Raw genomic sequence first — 24,133 nt, forward strand, 5'->3', positions numbered from 1 at the left:
CATTAATACATCCCCTAAACAATCAAACTTAATATCAAGAAAAATTGTCCTGGGTATCAGTGGTTCAGACCTGTAATCCCAGTGACTCAGGAGGTTGAGATAGGAGGATTACAAACTTGAGGTCAGCTTCAGAAATTTAGCAAAATCCTGGTTCAAAAAATAAAAAAGATTGGGAATATAGCTCAGTGGTAGGGTGCCTCCTGGGTTCAATGACCAGTACCACTCCCTTGACAAAAAACCCCAAAACCCAAATCCAAAACAAAAACAACCCCCAAAACAACAACAAAAACCTATGACCTTTTATACAGTATTTGACAGAAAAAACACTGATATCTGATCTTATTCTGATACATCTTTATTCAGATAGCAATCTGATCATATATGGTCCAAGAAAACTCAAATAATAAATCAAATATAATCAGATGTTAAAGATTGGTCTTCAAACGTTATAGCCAACGATGCCACGCTTGCCTATGATCTCTCCGATATAAAACCACATCCACACTTCAGTAGCCACCAAACCATTCAGCACAGCTTCCTAGGAAAAAAAAAAAAAAGGTAGTACAAAAATTTTTTTTTTACAGTTGTAGATGGACAGCATGCCTTTGTTTATTTGTTTATGTGGTGCTAAGGAATGAACCCAGTGTCTCACATGTGCTAGGCAAGCATTCTGCCACTGAGCTACAGCCTCAGCCCAAAAAGTAGTACCAATTTTAAGGTACCTTCTTTTCTTTATATATTTAAGACTATTATTTTCTAGGACTAAGTGACATAGAATATAAGGACGCTATTCAAATTAGAGGGGCAATTTAGTCAAAGCTAAGGGTTAATAATGTTAACTTTGCTTAACTGCTGAGGACCCCTGAACTTTCAAATTCTGTAAGTTAAGTAGTCCAGAGCTTATAAATTCTTTCAAAGCATTCTTTAAAGACCTGAACTGACTTAACCCTTTCATTATTAGTTTATGAGACACTTTATGGGCCCTAAAACCACCCACATCCTGGAAATAGCTGACACATTTAGATAGGGCATTGATATGAAAGGATGGCTAAAGGAAGGCCAAATCTCTGAAGACATTTCTGCCTGGCTGAAGATAATCTGCTTAAAGATGAAGGACTGTTTTCCCATTTGTATTTCCTTTTTATTCACATATTATTTGGTTTAACTCGAAATATTCAGTACTCAGTTTCACAAATCAACATTTTATTGCCCTTAAAAAAAAAAAAAAAAATATATATATATATATATATATATATACACACACACACACACACACACATATGGTTCCAGAAAGCAATGTTTCATACAAGTACAAATATGGACCTTGAAACTGGTTGAAAAAAATACCTTTATATAACAAAATTGAGCCTTTTCCTTTTAGTACTTCTAGAAGTGAATTTTTTTTTTTAAGAGAGAGAGAGAGAGAGAGAGAGAGAGAGAGAGAGAGAGAGAGAATTCTTTAATATTCATTTTCTAGTTTTCAGGGGACACAACATCTTTGTTTGTATGTGGTGCTGAGGATCGAACCCAGGCCGCATGCATGCCAGGCGAGCACGCTACCGCTTGAGCCATATCCCCAGCCCTAGAAGTGAATTTTCCCCTACAAAATTAGACCAGAGGTTATTAGAATCTTCTGATAAATAACCATATCTTCCAGGATGTAGGTTCTAAAGTCAATAACTATTATTTAGGCTTTTTATACCCTGTGCTCACTTGATTTATGAACGGCAAATTTAAGTAAACATAAAATTTAAGTTCTAATTTTTATGATATTTAATATTCATGTTAATATGATAACCCAGATTTGGTTAGCTTGCTGACTAATATAGTTTAAGAGATATTCTGGCCGAATTGGGGACAATTCCAGGACTAAAGATGAATAAAAAAGTATAAATCAGGAAGTAAGCAATCATTTTAGTATAGGTACCAAAACTGGAAAGGAAGATGTTTTCCAGTTTTAAAAAAACGCTTACTTTTCTGTTATAGTATAAGACTATTAGGAAAACCAAGAAATAAAATAGCCAAATTATTTCTATGTAGATGACAAAATTAGAAAAGTAAATATCTTCCTTGGCAATCAAAAAAAAAGAGATTATCTCTCATTATGTTGGATTCAGTCTCATTGAAAACACACATATTAATCAAAACAATCAGAAAAATCCCAAGGGAAGACATTTGCTGTTATGTACATACGTTTTCACTTAGCCCATAGTTACCTTAACTGTAAGCTGTTTGAAGCTACCAGTTTGAGCACTATTGACTATTTTTTTCAGGCTCTGAATAGCTGTAGGGATCTCAGCAGGGGTTGGAGGAACGAGCTCAACCTTGGCATAATGCCAAAATGTGGCCAATCGAGGCTTGGAGTAAGTCACAGCAGCTGGAAAACAAAACAAAACAAAACAAAACAAAAAACCAGGATGAACTCACTAGAGACCGAAAGAAGCAGATGTGTGGGTTGGACACAAATATTTATTCATGCATCACATTCATTCACTGCTTGTACCAAATGTGCACCCGGTGTGAAAAGTCAAAGCTGCTCCCTGGTAACAAGAGGCTTTTAAAGATGCAGAACACCTGTGTCACAGGGAAGTTCAATCAGGCAGGAAACTATAAGCACATTCAATTATGCTGGGATTTCACTAGTGGCCAGCTAGTATGCTACTTCACTTATGAATGGCAAATCTAATTAACTGTAAAGGTATCAGCATTTATATTCAAACAGAAGAAAACAGCAGAAATTTATTCATATTTTATTGGTAGAGAGATCAGAAAATCAAGGGAAGAGGTCCAGAAGGGGAATGGGGGGAGGAAGGACCTACACAGAATGGCACCCTGGCACCCTTAAGAACAAGATTAAAATTTATCATAATATTGGCTACAAATCTAGACAGAATTATACCAATTAGTATCCATTTTTGGTATCCTCATCAATATGTGCTGGATTAAATCTTTCTCTAACAAAGGCACAGCTGTTCCCTTTCAAAAACACCACAAATAATAAAATACCAGGGATTGAACCCAAGGGCACTTTACCACTGAGCCATATCCCCAGCCCTTTTTATTTTTTATTATGAGACAGGATTTAAGTTGCTTAGGGCCTTGATAAATTGATGAGGCTGGCTTTGAACTGGTGGTCTTCCTGCCTCAGTCTCCTGAGTCACTGGGATTATAGGAGTGCACAACCATGCCTGGCAAGAAAATAGACCCTTAATAAACTGGGAAAATGTGAGACTAGTGACTTCAGCAAGGTGGAGGAAAAAAAAAAAAAAAAGTCAAGCCAGATGTGGGTGGTGCATGCCTATAATTCCAGCAACTTGAGAGGTGAAGTAGAAGGATCACAAGTTCAAGGACAGCCATAGAAACTTAGCAACTTAGCCAAACCCTGTCTCAAAATAAAAAGGGCCTGGGATATAGTTCAACTGTAAAACGCACCTGGGTTCTCAGTATGAATAAATAAAATAATAAAATCATAAGAGGAACATAAAAATAGCAAGAAGTTGGAGGTATAGCTCAAAGAGTGCTTGCATGAAGCCCTGGGTTTGAGCCCCAATGAAAAACAAAAACAAACAAAAATCAAAACACAAATCCATGAACGTTCATAAAATGTCTATCATTATTATTTTTTTAATTTATTTTTTTAGTTGTAGTTGGACACAATACCTTAATTTTATTTATTTTTTTAAATGTGGTGCTGAGGATTGAACCCAGGGCCTCGAACATGCTAGGCAAATGCTCTATCACTGAGCCACAACCCCAGCCCCCAAATGTCTATTATTTAAAGATGGGTTACCCAGGGTTGTTGGAGTTTTTTCTATTAAATGCCCGTATTTGAGTATTTTACTATTTTTTCCCCCTTAACTGTAGATGGACACAACACCTTTATTTTATTTTTTTTATGTAGTGCCAGGGTTCAAACCCCCAGTGCATGTTAGGCAAGCACTCTACCACTAAGCCACAACCCTGGCCCAGGATATTTTACTATTCTTAGAATCACTATCTCCCTGCTGGATGCAGTGGTACACACCTGTAATGCTAACGGTTTTGGAGGCTGAGGCAGGAGGATCACAAGTTCAAAGCCAGCTTCTGCAACTCAATGAGACCCTGTCTCAAAAGGGCTGGAGATGTAGACAATGCTTAAGCACCCTTGGGTTCAATACTTGGTACCAAAGAGAGGAAAAAAAAAAAAAATAAGAACCACCATCTTACTTATCCTGTGCTTGGGGCCAGGTAGTAACACTAGGTAGACATAAAACACTAAGAGACTGTTCTAAAGAGAACTGCCAATACCTACCAAATGGGACAATTAAAGAGTACATGTCTTATGAAATAGTCAACAAACCATCTTTAAACTTACCTTCAACACAGATATTTGTCCTTTAAAAACAACAACAACAACAACAACAACAAAACCCCCAAACAAACCCAAATAACTGGGGGCTGGGGATGTAGCTCAGTGGTAGAGTCCTTTGTTTAGTATGATTCCCTGGGTTTGATCCCAGCACTGCAAACCCCTCTCTTCAAAAAGAGGAGTACACTGTACATAAAATACTACTTGAGTTGGTAAATGTTTCTTAGGAGCACAAGTTAATATACAAGGGATGAACAAAACATAAGTAAATGAATGATGGATAGTATAAACCAGATTTCTCAGTGAAGAAAGGGAATTCAGAGATGAGCAAGAAAAGAAATAGCCAGGGGCAGTAATGTGTGCCTGTAGTCCCAGCTACTCTGGAGGCTGAGATAGGAGGGCTGCTTGAACCCAAGAGTTCAGAGCAAGGGTAGGCAACAAAGTGAGACCCCATCTCATATAAGAAAACAAAAAGTAAAAAACACAATAAAGTCAAGAGGTTATGGGGCTGGGGATGTGGCTCAAGCAGTAGCACGCTCGCCTGGTATGCTTGCGGCCCGGGTTCGATCCTCAGCACCACATACAAACAAAGATGTTGTGTCTGCCGAAAACTAAAAATAAATATTAAAGATTCTCTCTCTCAAAAAAATAAATAAATCTTCTCTGTTAAAAAAAAAAGTTGAGAGGTTATTTGGGACTCGTGGCATATAGAGGTAGAGCATCATGTGCTCAGCATGTGTAAGGTCCTGGGTTCAAGCCCCAGCACAAAACAAACAAAATCAAAACTCGTGCTACTGGATTACAGTTGCAAACATACACGTGAACTCATGTTCACCTTAATACATGGGTTGGTATACATGCACTGTATGGATTTGTATCCGTATCTCTGTCCACTGACATCCCCTAGAAGCTAATAGTCTAGTAGCAAGGAAGAAACTCAACACCAAATCTTAGTTTCTAAATTCCATTATCAAAAACAAAACAAAACAAAACAAAACAAAAAACTAGTGCTCCTTGGAGATATGGCCAGTATTAAGGCTGAGCAAGAAAAAAAACCAAGATGAGTCTGAAACACCAGATAAATCCTGAGGGTCAAGATCATGAAAGATGAGGAAAGACTGGAAACTTCAGAAAATAAGGGGGCACCATCAAAGGAACAGAAATGCCAACTTAAAACAGTTCTCAATGGCCAATTTGGGCAAAAAATAAAGAATATTGGATAGGCAAAGTGTGAAATAAATGTAAATGGACTAATACAGTAAGTGATTGAGTAAATAAACGAAGAAGAGACAAATCTTTCTTACAGAAGAATTCCATTTAATATTTGCAGATATTCCCCCCTACAGGAAATGGACCATCCAACCACCCTGGTTTCTGGCTGCAAACCCTCCTGCCCCAGGGGTCAGACATAGTTACTTGCTTCTAAACATCAGGTAGGAGTTAGTGCCAGGCATGCGGTAGCACATGCCTATAATTCCAGATACTCAGGAGGCTGAAGCAGGACATGGATCACAAGTTCAAAGCCAGCCTGGACTACTTAGTGAGACCTGCTTCAAATTAAAAAGTAAAAAGGGTTGGGGATGAAGCTCTGGGGAGACAACCCTGGGCTCAATTCCCAGTACTGAAAAACAAACAAAAACCCACTACCACCACAGGAAACCCCAAAGATATAGAAAGGGAAAATAATAACTCTATAGGGGAGGAATATATGAAATGCTACCTAAACCAAGGAATAAAAGCTATTATAATGATATTATATAAATATACCTTTCTATAGATTGAGGGTATCTCATCTCTGTGGTATTCTTTTTCAAAATCCATAGTTCCAGACTAATCATGAGAGAAACAGCAGATAAATCCAGATTGAGGGATATTCTTCAGGATACATAGACAGACATCTCAAGACAGTCAAAGTCTTTTGAAAGATGAGGAAAAATTGGAAATGTCACAAATCAGGAGACTAGGAAGACATAACAACTAAATGGGATATCCTAAATTAGATCCTGGAATTACATTTAACACACAGGGCTATTCTATAAAGCAAGATGCATTTCCATTTCAACATTCAGAGCCTAGTGAATTCTTCCTTTCTGAGTACTTTTGGAAGAATAAGAAGTTATCTTTCAATTGTTCACAATAACAGAGGAAAAGGATTTACACAACACACACACACTCCTTTTTCTTTTGTGATACTGGGGATTGAACCCAGGGCACTCTATTACTGAGTTATATAGGGTTTTTGTAAGTTGCCAAAGCTGGCCTCAAATTTGTGATTCTCCAGCCTCAGCCTCCAAGTTGCTGGGATTACAGGTGTGCATACTATGCCCAGTAGGGATTATATATTTCATAACAAAAATTTATTTTGTTAATACTTTTCCTTTTGAATTTTATCACAGAAACTAGTTCATTTCCCAATATGTGAAAGCCACTAGGAAAAAAATCCATTTGAAATTATTAAAAGTTTTGCCTTATATTATCCACAAAGTCCAAAGATTGAAGCATTTTTCTTTTAATTTGCACAAAAGTATAGAGCTTTTTAAACAGATAATTCAAGGATCTCAGTAACATAAAAACTGCAAATAAAATGGGAAAATGTATAACGTGTCTCACCAATAGACTGTGGGGTTCACAAACTGTAGGAAGAGAGAATCAAGTATATACTATCGGGCACTGCAAGATTTTTATTAACTCATTGTTTGGTGATGAAGTGAAGAGAGAATGAATAAGAAAATCAGACAGCATAATAGGCTTAAAAACATTGCACGTATTTTTCAGAATTCTGCTTTCTGGCCACAATTCAATTTTGATTAAATTTGAATAAAAACTATTTAGCAATCTGATCTTCAACCACTTACTACAATATACCACAACTAACGAAGAAACGTCAATTTAGCTCATCTCACTCTAGGAATAAAATGAAGAACTTACAGAAAACAACTGAGGGTTTACCCACAGAACAGACTATTACTCAGGGCTGTGAATATTCGGGATTGTTCTGGTATATAGCGGGCTACAGTGAGGTTCTTCGAACTGAAAAAATTCCATGAATGTTAAGCTATAATAACAAAGATTATATTATTTATACGAAAACATTTCAATGCTTATTGGGACGGGGACACTCATCCATAAAGTCCAATTTCGCCTACAATTTCCCTTGGGTTAAAGCACGGCAGAAGGCAAAGGCACCGTTCAAAGCTCATCCCTGCTTCAACATTTCTACTGACTTTTCAATACTCTCCAATGAGAACAAGACTACCCGATGAGGTCAAATTTATGTACTTTCTCAAGTTTCTGCCCTTCCCCTTCCTATCTCTAACAGAGCCATCCCCTCTGCCTCCCTGTTCTGGGGGATCTAAAGGGGCGTAATGGCGCCGGCCCGGAGGTACTCAAGGCTTCCTTCCCCCTACCCCTCTTCACTGTCGTGGTTAGAATTCAGCTCCTTCTAGGTGGTAAAAAGAACCCAAGATGCAGAGCAGACGAGATGAGGGTCAGAGGGTCACAATCCTCCCACCCGCTCCCTGCACCGCCAGGCCGTCCCGCCCCGGTTCCTGCAGCTCCCTCAGGTCACCACAGCCCCCTTCTTCCCCTCGGGACCTCTGGGCCTCCCCGTAGCCCGTGTACCCGCCTCGGCAGCTTCACACCGCGCTCACCGTTCACCAGCGCCGGGGCCTTCTCCGCGAGGTTACGCACGAACTGGGCCATGGTTCTAGGGCAGAAGGTCCGATGCCCCAAAGGCCGGCTGAATGTCACCCTCCGGAAGGACTCACTGCAGGACCCTGTGCCACTTCCAATGTCAGGCCGCCCTTTTCCGCGCCGGTTCAAGATACTTAGGTGTCCTAGCGCCTTTGAGGAATCTAGTCAGTCAATTTATTTTTTTCAGCCGCGGACAGGAAGTGGATTTGAAAAGACGACACTAGAGGATAAATAGGAAATAATGGGATTCCTCAGAGAAAGAGGCATTTCTCGGGGCAGCCACTCGCGGAGGCCCGGAAGGCCGGCGAGGTGAGGAAGTGCGCATGCGTCCGTGTTTTTTTAATTTTTTTTTTGGCGCAGACCTGCACAGTTTTGCTTAGGGTCCTCTGGGAGCTTCTCTGAGGTTGTCAAGGCTGGAAGGCATCGTTAAAATGCTCCTAGATCTACACTGTTTTAGAGGCAGAGAGAGTCCAAGGCCAAACAAAAAGTGCAAAAAGTTGGGTGCCGAGCACACTACAAACCAAATCACTAGACTCAGCCCCCCGCTTCTTAACATTTTAGGTGGACACAATATCTTTATTACTATTATTAATTTTTTTATGTGGTGCTAAGGATTGAACCGAGTGCATGCTAGGCGAGCACTCTACCACTGAGCCACAACCCCAGCCCATGGACTCGGCCCCTCTTTAATTGATGTTTTCTAATGTCAATGTCTTGTATCTAGATTGGAATCCAATTTCCTTAGTTCTTTAACTAGACACAAGGAGCAGTGCAGATAGGAGGGACAAAATCCCTTTGATTGAGTGCTCCTTTATGCCAGGCATTTTTTTTTTTTTTTTTTTTTTTTTTTGTGCCTGGGACTGAACTCAGGGGCACTCGACCACCGAGCCACATCCGCAGCCCTATTTTGTATTTTATTTAGAGATAGGGTCTCATTGAATTGCTTGGTGCCTCGCTATTGCTGAGGCTGGCTTTGAACTTGAGATCCTCCTGCCTCAGCCTCCCAAGCCGCTGGGATTACAGGCGTCAGCCACCGCGCCCGTATGCCCGGCTTTTCTGAAATTTAACGAAAGCGTGGGTGTGTTAGGCATTACCTTCACCCGGAATGAGATCGATAAATACCTAGGGAGTGCAGAGTTCGGAAACGAAGAGGTAGCAGTGTAAACGCCGAGCGGGGAACGTCAGTATTAGATAGGCATGGTGTGGATCTTAGAGATCCTTGAGGGGTGGTTGAAACTTCATAGTTGAGTATGACTGGAAGAAAGGGCTGGAGTTGTAGCTCAGCGGTAGAGTGCTTACCTAGCATGCATGAGGCGCTGGGTTTGATCTTCAGCATCGCATTAAAAAAAATGAATGAATGGAATAAAGATATCGTGTCCAACTACAACTAAAAAATAAATATATAAAAAAGAAATGATATTTGATGAGATGAACAGAAGTTATCCAGGCGAAACCTGAGCAAAAGTAAAACTCATGAAATGGTTAAGAGATAAAGAAAAGGTTAACTTAGCTATATGAAAATCTTTGACGTTAACTAGCCTTTCAAAAACAGGCTAGAAGCCAGAGTGATTGGGTGAAGAAATATGGCTTTAAGGGAATACAAGTCAGAAAATCAAAGCGGGATGTGGAACTCAAGAAAACAGAACACGGAGGAGGGGAATTCACAAGAGCCCTGAGGCAGGAAAGGAGGTGGAGGAATTAGCCTGGGAACAGTGGGACCTTTCCTACCGATTGGGGTGAAGGGAGAAGAGCTTCAAAGTGGAGACTCTGAAGTCTTATGCTCTCAGGGAAATAGAAAGCAGTGTCATCTGGTAACCGGTAGGGTGAGAGAATTTGAGGAAAGAGGTTTAAGTTAAGGACACACAGAAGGTTTGTCAGGAAATGTTCAAGACCACAAGTTTGTGGTTACACCACTCTAAAAAAATTGGGTTGGTTTTGATCCAACAGTGGTCTCTTTCTTGGATACTGGGCTGAGGGGAACCGCTGGATTAATCTAGGCTGAGGTCTTGTATGGATGGGTTATAGAACAAAAAGGGGTCAATAAAGGAGAACATGGTGGAAAATGATTAAAATGAAAGACCTGAGGTTTAGGCCAGCTAAAGAAAATGGAGCCAAACAGGGGCTAATTGGGAAAAAAATGTTTTGAGACTCATCTTCTGAGGTAACTCCAGGGTCCCCCCAGAGGCCTAATGAATTGGGTTAGGTCAGCTAGGTCACAAATTATTTGATAATACCTACCGAAAAACAGTGTAAGTTAGAGTCCTCTAGATTTTTGAGGTATTTCTGAAACTGCCACTAGTTTTTTTTTTTTTTTTTTAAAGAGAGAGTGAGAGAGGATAGAGAGGGAGTGAGAGAATGAGAGAATTTTTAATATTTTTATTTTTTAGTTCTCGGCAGACACAACATCTTTGTTGGTATGTGGTGCTGAGGATCGAACCCGGGCCGCACACATGCCAGGCGAGCGCGCTACCGCTTGAGCCACATCCCCAGCCCTGCCACTAGCTTTTAATACTATAATAAAATGACAACAAAGGTTGTAAGTCAGGTGTTCATTTATTAAATACAAGTTTGAACAAACACCCCCAGGCAAGTATGACAAGAAGTAACCTTCCTGGAATGTTTCAAAATAGTTATGTTGATCAAGTTTTACTTTAGTCAACCATTTTGATGTTTTGCTCTTCATTTTGTTTCTAGGTTCCTTTCCTATTTTGCTGTTAGAGCATGTACATTATTTCCTTGCATGACAACAGTGCAGCATCAGCCTCTGGCTTGTAAAGGCACCCAGTAGACTTATACCCCGTACAATGGCTGCTTAGAAACCAGCATCAAATAAAGTCATGAAGCTTTTGTAGAGTGTGATCCCAAACAGCAACAGGTGCCTTCACCTGCACCATTAAAATACTTCTAATTTCCTTCAGCTTTCACATATTAAAAACTATACTTAAAAAAAAACCCCTGCTTGATAAAACCTATTTAAATAATTTTCCATAGTACTAGCCTCTTGGTAAGTTATGAGCAATACCAGAGCTGATTAGAGTCTTCATTTTCCTATCATACTCCAGCAAAGCCAACACAAAACTATGTATGTCACATATCTACTCTTAAAGATTTAGAGCTGCTGCTGAGTTCCGGACAAAGCACCTCCTTACATATCCAAATGCATATATGCACCATGTTGTACCAAGATGATAACTTATTTAATGTCTCAATTTTTTTGACATCCTAAGTTACTTCACAGAAAGAAAGAAGGCACAGAGGACACTTGGTTTCCTTACCAACAGTGTCCTTAAGCTACACACTTTGCTTTTGTTATAAGTTTAAAGATATTCAGCAGCATTAATGGTGCCACAGCCATTCATAAAGAGGCTCAGGAAAAGAGTTTTATATATTACAAAAAAAAAAAAAAAAAAAGCTTGCCAGAAAAGGCGTACAATCTGAAGGCAAAGTACAAAACAGATACTGGAGGCAGCATAGAGGTTGTTAGCTAGAAAGCTTCTGCAAACAGCTGCCTTCTGAGGTTTTGTGCCTATTTTCCTCTTTATTCTACAAAACTGTTTTTTCCTTCTTCTTAAAATGAAAACATCCTATTAGATTGGATTTGGAAGATAATGCAAGTACATATACATAGAAGTTTATTTTATACACAGGTCACTCTCAGAGAAAAAAAATAAGGAAAATAAATATGAAATGAAACTGACTTTATAAGTCCTATCAACCCACACCTTAAAAGGCCTGGGGAACACAATGAATTAATCTTACATTCTGGCATTTTGCAGGTGTCCCAGATTTCCTTTTCATTTATAAGTGCAGCAACAGACATCTATTTTCTATCATGGGTGGTAGGCCCAATCTGATTTGAGTTTTCCAGATTATCAAAAACACATCAAGGACTCCTTATAGCAACTTGTGCTAGAATATTGTAAAACTACTATCATATTTGAAAGAGGCCGTAGTTAACAATGATGTCCTCTAAAGAAAGCAATGATCCCTATTTCTAAATTGTGTCACTTTTCCCTTATATATCTCTGGGCTTAGATGAATACTAATATAAAGACAATCCATAGGGGAATGTCCCTCACTTGGCATGTTAAGCTACACAATTAAGTAGGGAACTCAGGCCCAACTTGTAAAAGTGGGGTACTTCCACTTACTAACTACTTGGGGCTAAGTGGATACTAAATGGCTTGTGGACAAGGTTTTGCTCAAATTCCTACTTTATTAATTGATGACCCAAGGCTATGTTAGAAGCAGCTCTTAGAGGCCAGGCCACAAGCCCAAACAAACATTAAATATATACATTTTATAGTCTCAGAATTTCACCTGTCTAGAATGAGTATCTGAGTAAACATGGCCACACACTGCATATATCTTACTGTGGAAGAGACAACAGAAAGTGGCACTCAATTTATATTATACCAATATAAAAAAGTACATGGTATGTATGTATGTGTGAGATATACTGTTGATATTAGTGTCTTATATGATGTTTTTCATGTTTACAATATTTGTTGCCTAACTTCTATTCAGGTCTAGTCTTTGTAACAATCGATTTTTATAAGAGAAAAAGGTCTGACAGTTTATTAATCCCTTCACCCCATAATTTTTGACTTAAGTGTCTAAAATGCAAGTTTGCCCAATCACTAATCCTCATAAAAAGGCTTCAGGGCTGAAGTTTTGGTGGTGACAACCCCATGAGAGAGTGTGTGTTTGTGATAATATCTTGAGTTACAAGATAACACAAAATTAAGAGCTATCAACAGAAGTTGCAGAAGATTCCTTTTAAAAAAAAAATCTATCATCTTATTCAAAAGTCAACACGAACATCAAGGTATCTGCTTTTATGTGAAACGTTGTTTTGTAACATCATAGAGCTATAACAAGTATAAGGGCTTAAGTCCAGATCATGAGGACTAGTAAATTTGCAGGATAATGCAGGATTTTCTGGTTATATCAACTGACATTGAAATACGTGACACTGTAGACTTAAAAAGTACTGCTCACTAAAAATGTCTGGGCAGTACTTGGGGAGAAAAATAGTAAAGTGGAGGGAAGTTTTAGCAGTTGAACTAATAAGGTAGGAAAATAGGAATAGAGAAAAAAGGCTGAAAATTAGTGATTTATAATCACTGGTTGATTATAAGAAGTATAATTTCCTGCAAGCCAGGGGAGCACTGACAAATTCTCAGAAATCTTAATTATCATAATTTGAGCAAAAGCAGTTCTCAAATTTAATAAAGAAGATGAAAAAAAAAAAAAAAGAAAAAAGAAAAGGAGGAAAGAAAGAAAGAAAAAGGAAAGGAACAGAACTAGAAAAAAAGAAACCAATTGTTTATCTACACTCTGGGGCTGGTTTTTGGTTTGCTTAGTTCACAGTATTTATTCAAGTTGCTCCTTTTGCTGTTGTTTCCTCTCTGCAAGCCACCGTTGGATTTTTTCTTTTAGTTCAGTGTTTGGCCGGATCTGGTCCATGGTGAGGGGACTGCGGTTAAAAGGATCTGTTTGGTCACTGGGACAGAGAGAGAGAGAGAAAGGGGGTTATTTTTATGAGTTCTAGCATCCTAAGCCAAAAATAAAGCATCTTACTTGGACTTTGACTGAAGCTAACCATTCTTTGCAACTATGAGTCAAATATTGATCTGGGTGAGATGAGAAAAAGAATGATTCAGGAGTTATCTCTTTTCTTGTTAATAAATTATCTCAACACTGCTTGTTCAGATGACTTTTGATTCCAGTGGCTTAAAAAATGCTATTTTTTGCATTTGTCACCAGACTTTAGCTTCTCTAAGACAGAGACCCTATACATTCATGTCAATGTAAAACACTATTTGTAGTTTTTTTTTTCCTTTTTTGAGATGGGGTCTCACTGTTGCCTAGGTTGGCCTCAAATGATCCTCTTGCCTTAACTTCCCTAACAGCTGGGTCTACAGATGCGTACTACCATGCCCAGCTAACTATTTGTAGTTTTAGTGACAGATGCAAAAAATAAAAAACAAAAGATTCATGACAGGGCTAGGGATGTGGCTCAAGTGGTAGCGTGCTCGCCTGGCATGCGTGCGGCCTGGGTTCGATCCTCAGCACCACATACAAACAAAGATGTTGTGTCCGCCGATAACTAAAAAATAAAATATTAAAAAAAAATTCTCTCTCTCTCTCTCTCTCTTTAAAAAAAAAAGATTCATGACATACATTAAGGGCTAATATATCTTCTGTTTATATTCTGAGATAACTACACAATAAAAATTTTCATTGACACTTTAGAAAAGACATACCACCTTATATATAGCATTATGCATACAGGGAAAGCTTAATACCTAATACCATGAAGTATAAAATTCATTTTATCATTTTTTTTTTCTTTTAGTGGTATTGGGGATTGAACTTAGTAATATTCTGTCTCTGAGATATATCCCCAGTCCTTTTTTCTTAAATCTTATTTTTGAGACAGGGTCTTGCTAAGTTTCTGAGGCTGGCCTTGAAACTTGTGATCTTTTGTCTCAACTTCTTTTTTAGTCAGACACAATATCTTCATTTATTTATTTTTGTGTGGTGCTGAGGATCGAATCCAGAGCCTCACATGTGCTAGGCGAGCGCTCTACCGCTGAGCCACAACCCCCAGCACTCAACTTCTTAAGTAGCTGGAATTAAGAGTTGTGTGCCATTGTACCCAGTTATTTTTTTGATATTTAAAAACTGCCTTAAATCTCGGTCAACTTACATAACTGTAAAACATGAATAGTCTTTCAATATCCATTTCTATTTAATGCTATACTTAAAAAAGTCAAGGGGTTGACAGGACAATGGAGTATACATGTAGTTTCAGCTACTCAGGAGGCTAAGCAGGGCAGAACTCCTGCTTGAGGCCAGTTTGGGTGAAATGGTGACACCCTGTCTCAAAAAAAAAAAAAAAAAAAAAAAAAGAAAAAGAAAAAAAAAAAGGAGGTGTTTGGTAGCAAATAAGCTACCATTTATCTTTATTCCTGTCTTTTCTATAGATATTAGGAGGCAACTATCCAAATAACAAGTGAACTAGGGAAAATTCATAGCTACCCCATGGGTGGGGTCCAAAGAGAGAAACAGAGTTAACTCACATAGTATAAAATCTGAATTAAAGCAAAAAATAAAACCTTTGTCTTTTATATTAAAAAAATTTTTTTTTTTTTTTAAAGATGTAGCTGAACACAATACCTTTATTTTATTTGTTTATTTTTATGTGGTACTGGAGATCTAACCCAGTGCATCATGCATTCTAGGCAAGCGCTCTACCATTGAACCACAACCCCGGCCTGTCTTTTTTACTTTTTATAATTTAAATAAGCTCTGCTTCTGGGGATGCTTTTGGGAGTGACCTACCTGAGCAAATGTCTGGCAATGGTGGACCTATCCACAGTGACTCTGGAAGACGGCAGCACCACAGGGTCAGACATCAGTGTGCTCATGATAGGATCCAGGAACTCATCACAGGCATCTGCATAGGTCTCCTCTTCTTGTTGTTGGAGGTCTGCAAGAGACTGAGAACACAATACCTGTTAGTTAAAGTATGTTCATAGTACAGCTGAATTCATAATGCTAAAAGGCTATAACTTAATCTTGGTCATTAATAAATCTTGACAGCAATGACAAACCTTAACTTTATTATTTTTAATTATTATTATTTTTGGTACTGAAGATTGAGCCCAAGAGCGCTTTACTACTGTAGAGTCATATTCCTAGCCCTTTTTATTTTTAATTTTTTTTATGTATTTATTTTTTTTTTAATTTTTATTGGTTGTTCACAACATTACAAAGCTCTTGACATATCATACTTCACACATTAGATTGAAGTGGGTTATGAACCCCCAATTTTACCCCAAATGCAGATTGCAGAATCACGTCAGTTACACATCCACAATTTTACATAATGCCCTATTAGTAATTGTTGTATTCTGCTACCTTACCTATCCCCTACTATCCCCCCTCCCCTTCCCTCACATCTTCTCTCTCTACCCCATCTACTGTAATTCATTTCTCTCCTTGTTTATTTTCCCATTCCCCTCACAACCTCTTATATGTAATTTTGTATAGCAATGAGGGTCTCCCTTCATTTCCATGCAATTTTCCTCATCTCTCCCTTTCCCTCCCATCTCATGTCACTGATTAATGTTACTCTTTTCTTCCTGCTCTTCCTCCCTGCTCTGTTCATATTTGCTCTCATTATATCAAAGAAGACATTTGGTATTTGTTTTTTAGGGATTGGCTAGCTTCACTAAGCATAATCTACTCTAGTGCCGTCCATTTCCCTGCAAATTCTATGATTTTTATTTTTAATTTTGAGATAGGGTCTGGCTAAGTTGCCCATGCTGGCCTCAAAACTTGTAATCCTCCTGCCGTGGTCTCCCGAGTTACTGGGATTATAGATGTGCCACCATGCCCAGTTCTTAGTTTTAAGTTCTTAGTTTTAAGGTATGTACCATCATGCCTGGGCTCTTACCTTGACTGTTATTTTTTTAAATCAGCCAAAATAGATATTTCAGAAGCAAATTTAATATTGCACCCCAACTCCGAACTTGCAAGTTGGGTCACCTGCTGGCAGTCATGACTAGAAACAGGTATAAGTATTAGCAGGAAAAGAACTACACCATATACAACATCTTTCTGGCAACAGTTCTATTATAAATGCCATAATCAAAAGGGGATGGGAAGGAGGGTTACTTTTTGAGTTAGTCACGAAGCCTGTGTGTGAAAAACAATTTATGGATTTTGATATAAACAGAAACAGGAATTTAAAAATAGCTTAAACATTTGATCCCTATACCTAAATCCTTAGAGATTCATCTGGCTAAGCTCTAGGCCAAGAATGAAATCTAACTCCATAAAAAAGAAACTCACATCAGTAAGAATATTGATTCTCTTTTCTTTTCCCCTCCCTCCCTTTCTTTTTAGTACTGGGGATTGAATCCAAAGGTGATCTACCACTAAGCTACATTCTCAGCCCTGTTTGAGACAGGGTCTTGCTAAGATGCCTAGACTTGACATCTTTCTGCCTCAGTCTTTGAAGTTACTCAGATTACAAGCATGCGCCACCATACCCAACTCAATAAGAAAGGTTTTTCTATTAGACTTCTGCACCATTTTTCCTTCTTAACCATTTCTGAAGGAGCTGTCATATTCCAACCAAAGGGACTAAGTGAATACAATGCAGTAGTTTAATCTTTAAAATGTATGCCTGTTTCAGTGTAAGTTACCTACCAACTATATATGTAGAGAACAGAGAAAGATAAAAATCAGTTACTGAAAACTATGCATCTTGAATTTCATCCTAAAATGTTCTTCTGCATTAACATTCTAAATTTTCAAGTCTACTAGTAACTCTGGGAAGTTTTTATAAAAAGCTTCCAAAAATGTATATTCTTTTCTTTTAGAAGTTGTTTCTTTAATTTCTGTTCTTGTTCTTAGGTGAAAAAAGTAATTTTTTTTGGATATATGTCATGTATATGTATATATGTTATATACACACGTTATAAATGTGTGTGTGTGTATATATATATATATGTATATATATATATATACACACATATATATACACACACACACACACACATACGCACACACATATAAAAATATATAAATATATGTTACAGCCAGGCATGGTGGTGCATGCCTATCACCCCAGCAACTTGGGATGCTGAGGAAGGAGGATCTCTAGTTCAAAGCCAGCCTTAGCAACATCGAAGCGCTAAGCAACTCAGTGAGACCCTGTCTCTAAATGAAATACAAAACAGGGCTGGGATTTGTCTCAGTGGTCAAGTGCCCCCGAGTTTAATCCCAGTACCAAAAAAAAAAAAAAAAAAAGTATAATATATATACTATATATTGTTATATAATATATATACACACACTATATATTGTTATATAAAAAATATATACAACAAATGTATATATTTTTGGTATTGGGGATTGAACCCAGGATGGCTTAACCACTAAGCCATATCCCTAACCCATTTTTATTATTTTTGGGGGGACAGGGCCTCACTAAGTTGCTGAGACTGGCTTTGAATGTGTGATCCTCCTGCCTCAGCCTACTGAACACATACTGGGCAAAATAAGAAGATGGAAGCTCCGGTTACTGACAAAGAAGAATCACCTATTTCTAGTTTCTCAAGGCAAACTTTTTTCTCCCTGAAATAGGGCAAAATTAAGCATAGTTGAGTTGGCAATGTGATTTTTGCAATCAACATTTTGTTACAGTGCTGAGAACTGAACCTAGGGCTCACACATGCTAGGTAAGTGCTCTATTACTGAGGTACAACCCCAGTCCCTGTCAAAGTGATCTTTTTTGAGTGTATGTATGGTACTAGAGATTAAACTCAGGGCCTCAAATGATCTAGGCAAGTGCTCTACCATGAAGCCACATCTTCAGTCCTTTTTATTTTATTTTGAGGCAGGGTCTCACTAAATTCCAAGGCTGGCCTGGAACTTGTGATCTTTATGCCTCAGCTTTGTATGTAGCTGGTTTTATAAGTGTTTAGCCCCATGCCAGTGACAATGTGATTTTTATTGAGCATATGAGGAAACAAATTCTCCTCTCCTCACCTTGATTTTCTCTGCCAGATTACTAAAAGCCACAATCATATTCCCAGGCTTATTTATTTTCTTCAGGACTCGAACTGTCTGTGCAAAGAGAGTTGGGGAATAGGAACGTCCATCCTTGGGCACAGTGGCACAGAAATTCTCCTCATCCCTGGAAAGTCAGCATTAGAAAGAAACTGAGCATCAGAGGGTAGGTTGATGGGAAGATAATAGATGGGCATGGAACAATCATTCTCATCACTTATCTTATAATGTACTTTTTTTCTTTTCTTTTTTTTTGTGGTCCTGGGGATTGAATCCAGGGCCTCATGCTTTCAAGGCAAGCACTCTACCACAGAGCCACATCCCCACCCCTATAATGTACTTTTTTTAAAAAATATTTTTTTAGTTGTAGATGGACACAATATATTTATTTATTTATTTTTATGTGGTGCTGAGGATCGAACTCAGAGCCTCACACTTACTAGGCAAGAGCTCTATCACTGAGCCACAACCCCAGCCTCCGTATAATATACTTTTAATGTAGAAAGACTTCTAATTTTCTAGATAGGCTATCTATCAGGTATTCCATGGTCATGAAGAAATACTATTTCCCAAACAATCGTACAATTAGCAAAGTTTATCTTAGTATAGATCAAGGCAGAATGTTGAAAATCCTCAACAATATCCCATGAATCATATAAAATCTCAGTTAATAATATAAAGATTCCTTCATCAACCAACTAGAAGTAACCATTCCTTTTCCATTTCCATGCAATAGCAACCAGTCCTTCTACTATCAAAACATCAGCATCCCTTCTGCTTGCCCAATTGCAATCTCAGGTACCCAAGATTTAAGTAGATAGTGCAGATATCTGATACAAGCTGCTGGGGTTTGAAGTCAAATTCGCTGAAGTCCTTGACTTTTAAGGCACCCATCTTGGGCCCAACCAGGTGCTGCAGGAAGTAGTTCAGCATAGAGATGATGCGCTCAGCCAGAAAAGGATGCACGAAAAGTGATTTGATTTCTGGAAAAAAAGTCAAGAGTTTCTGAAAACTCAATCCATTTAATAATCTTTTACTTATGTCTTGTTTACTCTTTAGAGACCTGTGAGGGCTACTATTTTTTAAATTACATAAGTGATATGTTTTCACTACACAAAGTAGTAGGTAAGCCAAAATCAAAAACATAAAAGAAAACAAAACTACCACATAGAGATACTGTTATCATTTTGCTAGATATCCTAGTTTATTTGTCCATATTTATACACATAACATACATCTTTAAGAGAAAAATGATTATACTGTATATTGCATATATAGGATCAAACCCAGTGCCTCATACATGCTAGACAAGTGCTCTGCCACTGAGCTATAGCCCCAGCCCTCTGTAACCTTTTTCAATAACTATTACAGAGATATCTTACCATTTTAGTAAAGAGAGGTTCCTGTAAATAGAGGTTCCTGTAAACTGGTCACATGTACTTTTACAATTGATTTATCTATTTTTAGTTATAGATGGACACAATCACTTTTGTTTATTTTTAATGTGGTGCTGAGGATCATACCTAATGCATCATGTGTGCTAGGAAAGTGCTCTACCACTGAACAACCATTGCCACTTTTACAATTTAAATCAATTAAAATGAAATTAAAAGTTCAACTCCTCAGTCACATTAGCCAAATTTCAAGTGTTCAGCAGTCATGTGTGGCTGCTATGTGTAGACCTGGGCAGCCCAGAATTATAGATCATTTCCACCATCACAGAAAGTTTTATAGAATAACATTGATTTACACCATTTTCAAAGACTTCATAGTTTTTCAGTTTGTGATTGCACCATGAGATATTATTTATTTTGCAGTGCTGGGGATGGACCAGGGGCTTTATACATGCTAGGCAAGCCCTCTATTGCTGAGCTACATCCCCAGCCCTTTTCATTGTTTATTGTGAGGCAGGATCTTGCTCAACTGAGTTGGCCTTAAACTTGTGATTCTTGTGCCCGAGACTCCTGAATAGACGGGATTAGAGGCTACTTTGCCCAGCTGGCATTGATCTTCTTTTTGAAGCTTTCCTAGTGATCTGTTTCCCTCTCAAATATAGAGGATACTATCCCAGAGTGCACATTCTTAGTTTCAAGTGGGCTGATCCCCCAAGTGAAGCAGATCTTGATGACTCCATTTTTTCTGTGTCCTTACCTGATGTTAGGAAGGCAAGTGTACCAATTGTTTCATTGGACATAATGTTATGAAAACGTGCCAACTGCCCAAACATCTGCAGGCCAGCCTCTTTCTCTCGGCGGGCTTCTGGGGTCAGACTATCCCATTCACCTCGGTCCTTCTCAATCTGCTGGATCTTTATCTTGCTCAAATACTAAAGAAACCAGAGGTGGGATATATTAGAGAAGAAAAGTGCAATTGAAGGAACATGACATTTAAGAGGTCTTGTTTAAAATCCACTCTTAGCTGGGAAAACCAGAGATCATATAAGAGATATGAGTCTTTATTTGTCAGCAAAGCCTGAAGCATAAAAGAACTTTTGATAGCTGGGTGTGGTAATCCTAGTGTCTGTAATCCCAGTGACTCGGGAGCTTGAGGCAGGAGGATTGCAAATTCAAGGCCAGCCTCAGCAACTAAACAAGATCTTAAGCAACTTAATTTACTGGGACCCTGTCTCAAAAAATAAAAAAGGGGTGGGGATGTGGCTCAGTCGTAAAACATCTCTGGATTTAATCCCCAGTACCCAAAAACTAAAAGGAAGAAAAATGGCATAATACAAGAAACCCAGGCCCAAACACTAGGCTACAAGGAAGAAACAATGAATCCTTCCTGAAAGATAAAAAATGTAAAACGAAAACCCCACAAATCAAAACCCACTTACCAAAAATGAAAGCTCTATCAAATATGCAAGATGTCTGGAAGGAGAACCATAATTATTTAAAACTCTACCTCTCATCATCCTTACTGTTATAGCAAACAAGTCAAGTTATATAGTCTCATTGAAAAATGCCATCAGCTTCATTCTTTGGCTCTACTGTTCTTCCTTTTCAGGGTCTGTTTATAACAGAACCTATTCTCATTTTCTCAGAAAATCTATTTTAAGAGTGTAAGTTTATGAAAAAGAGCAGGAACTTTTCTCATAAACCAAACCAATAAGAGGAGCTCATGACTGTCCAATAGGCTACCCTCAGGATTTACCTATCTCATCTTCCTTTAGGTCACTACTGTAGTTTATAGGGAAGGGAAGTTTTTCTGTCTGGGTACCCAGGTTTTTAGTGGAGTAATGAACAGTTTCATATGGATGGTTGAGGAAAAGATGCACTGCAGGAGCTAAGAGACACTCAGCTGTATCTTACATTTCAAGAAACACGTTTCATAATATAGCCAAGGATTTAGGAGGCAAAACAAACAAACAAAAAAAAACCCCAAAACACAAACACAAACCAGATACGTTTTAAGTAGTGATAAAAAAATCTGGATCTTTTAGAACAGAGGACTAAAAATCATTGTCTAGTGAACCACTGTTACTGATATCTTTGGATGGAAAAATAGTTGAAACTTACTGACCAAAAACAAGATCTTTTGATTCTTTTTTTGGGTGATGCTGGCCTAATGACTTTTGCCAGTGTACCTTGGTTTGGTTTCATCAAACTATGTTTTTAACTCTGCCAAAGTACCCATCCTATGAAGCTTCAATGACCCTTGATCTTTTCTGTGATGGAACAATAACCTAGAAAGCTCCATAATGGTAAACTCATAAATTTTTGTGTTCAAGACTGGATACTCATGGCACAGGATTGTTCTACAATGATTAAAAAGATCAAAAATATGTACTGACAATGATTTGGTGATATAGTAGCAGTTAAATGTTTGTTTTTTTACCTGTATAGCTTCATCCAAAAGGAAGATGGCATCATTCATTAGCAGGTTAAGAAAGCGGAGGAAAAGTGGAGGGTTCATAGCTTCTAAATTCTTAGAGGCATAGTCAGCCAAATCCTGTAAGTTCCAGCCCAAGAGAAAACTGTGTCAGTAATAATGAATCACATCATTGGGATTCATCTGGCGCAACTGATTTCACCAAAAATTCTCTTACCTTAATGCTCTCCCGATACGTATCTGTTCCCCACATGTATCTTAGGATGGGATACATGGGACGGCGGTAATTAAACTTCTGTTCAAATTGATGGGGGTCTCCTAAAGTTAAGCAAGAGCAAGAAATCAGCAAGGGTGGTCTATTTGTGAGTGGCTAGGAGTTTACGCCTATGTACAGTCACTTTCTTCTATCTTGAACGTGTCAAGGCTACTGACAAAATCTTCTCTAGGAGTTTCAAAAAAACTAGAGTTAGACCAAGTGTTTGCTCATTTGCTTACCAACAAAACAAAAACAACAGGGAAATAGATGTAAAAGATATTTTACTCAACAAGGGTAACAGATGCTTCCTCACCCCAATGTGGAGCATGCAAATGAGGCCTCTGTGCTGACTGTGGTGTTGCTGAAAAGTCATGCACAGAGTGGGACACTACATAATTCCTGCATTCTTCATAGACAATACCCCAACTGTGCAGCCAATTTGTTCTTGATTATTCTGAAATATCAGGTCAGGAGCTAATTTGAGCCTATACTGCATCTGAAGAACCAAAGTCTGGGTCATATAATGAAGAGTGTAAGATTTGCAGTTCAAAGACCCAAATTTTTATTTTGGTTCTACTAAATGCAAGTCTCCACTCCTTTGGGGAAAAAATAGAAATTGTAATATATTGTAATATATGACAAATATTTGGTTATATAGTTACATAATGAGATAACCACAATGATTTATTGTGCAGTTCTTTAAGTACGATGAAGATTTACATGTACTATTTCACTGAATCATTGCTTTGACTCATTTTATATCTGGTTGTATTACTTAATAGTTACATGACATGGACAAATAATGTAATTTTTGATCCAGAGGTGAGTAAGTAACAAAGCCAGAAACCAAACAGGGAAAGGTTACTGAGCACAGTGACTCATGCCTGTTATCTCAGCAACTGGGGAGGCTGAGGCAGGAGGATCACAAGTTCACTGCCAACCTCATCAAATCGCCAAGACTTCCAGTAACTTAGTGAAACCATGTCTGAAAGTAAACAAAGGACTGGGGTATATCTCAGTGGCAAAGTGCCTCTGGATTCAATTTTCAATATCAAAACAAACAACAATAAAACCCCAAACACACACAAGTATTGAAAGGTAGCCAGTAAAATGTTAATAGTTCCTTTAAACGTTAGTTATATGTATCATTGGATGGCAGGACATTTCCTTGAAACTGGTCTTATACAATTGCTTAACATATCTTGCCTACTAGTTGTAAGAGGGTACTGTCGAATCAAACAGAGAAGCTCAGGGAGAGAGAGAAGCGGAATGCTGCTTGCTGGTATTTTGTTTTGTTTTAGTAAAATAATTTATTTATGGTGCTCAGAATCAAACCCAGTGTCTCACACATGCTAGGCAAGTGCTCTACCACTGACTCCAACCCCAGCCCTGCTGGTATTCTTTTTTTTTTTCTTTCT

At 38.2% G+C, this 24,133-nt stretch overlaps 2 protein-coding genes across 2 annotated transcripts in view; both read right to left on the reverse strand.

Moving 5' to 3' along the window:
• Nucleotides 1-337: 337 nt before the first annotated feature.
• ATP5MG (ATP synthase membrane subunit g) lies at nucleotides 338-8,224 on the reverse strand. Its single transcript, XM_081278820.1, has 3 exons — nucleotides 7,999-8,224; nucleotides 2,217-2,377; nucleotides 338-538 (listed from the first exon to the last, which is right to left on the reverse strand). Exons 1-3 carry the CDS (start codon nucleotides 8,048-8,050, stop codon nucleotides 440-442), a joined length of 312 nt encoding a protein of 103 aa, XP_081134946.1. The 5' UTR covers nucleotides 8,051-8,224; the 3' UTR covers nucleotides 338-439.
• Nucleotides 8,225-13,286: 5,062 nt separating this feature from the next.
• The window catches only part of UBE4A (ubiquitination factor E4A), a 32,807-nt gene continuing 21,960 nt past the window's right edge, over nucleotides 13,287-24,133 (reverse strand). Inside the window, exons 14-20 of the mRNA XM_081311920.1 lie at nucleotides 22,677-22,777; nucleotides 22,466-22,579; nucleotides 20,783-20,957; nucleotides 19,434-19,614; nucleotides 18,611-18,758; nucleotides 15,392-15,549; nucleotides 13,287-13,547 (exon numbers count right to left, since the gene is read on the reverse strand). Of these exons, the coding sequence (XP_081168046.1) occupies nucleotides 13,418-13,547; nucleotides 15,392-15,549; nucleotides 18,611-18,758; nucleotides 19,434-19,614; nucleotides 20,783-20,957; nucleotides 22,466-22,579; nucleotides 22,677-22,777 (1,007 nt within the window). The 3' untranslated portion in view covers nucleotides 13,287-13,417. The remainder of the gene's footprint in view (nucleotides 13,548-15,391; nucleotides 15,550-18,610; nucleotides 18,759-19,433; nucleotides 19,615-20,782; nucleotides 20,958-22,465; nucleotides 22,580-22,676; nucleotides 22,778-24,133) is intronic.

This window comes from Spermophilus citellus (genome assembly GCF_964194105.1).
Source record: "Spermophilus citellus genome assembly, chromosome: 2".
NCBI lineage: Eukaryota > Metazoa > Chordata > Mammalia > Rodentia > Sciuridae > Spermophilus > Spermophilus citellus.

Excerpts from the sequence above, each read along its gene's own strand:
- ATP5MG (XM_081278820.1), bottom strand. The coding sequence starts at position 8,050 with ATGGCCCAGTTCGTGCGTAACCTCGCGGAGAAGGCCCCGGCGCTGGTG. Across the intron at positions 2,378-7,998 it reads GGCCCCGGCGCTGGTGAACG|CTGCTGTGACTTACTCCAAG; the intron begins GTGAGCGCGGTG and ends TTTGTTTTCCAG. Across the intron at positions 539-2,216 it reads TCAAACAGCTTACAGTTAAG|GAAGCTGTGCTGAATGGTTT; the intron begins GTAACTATGGGC and ends TTTTTTTCCTAG.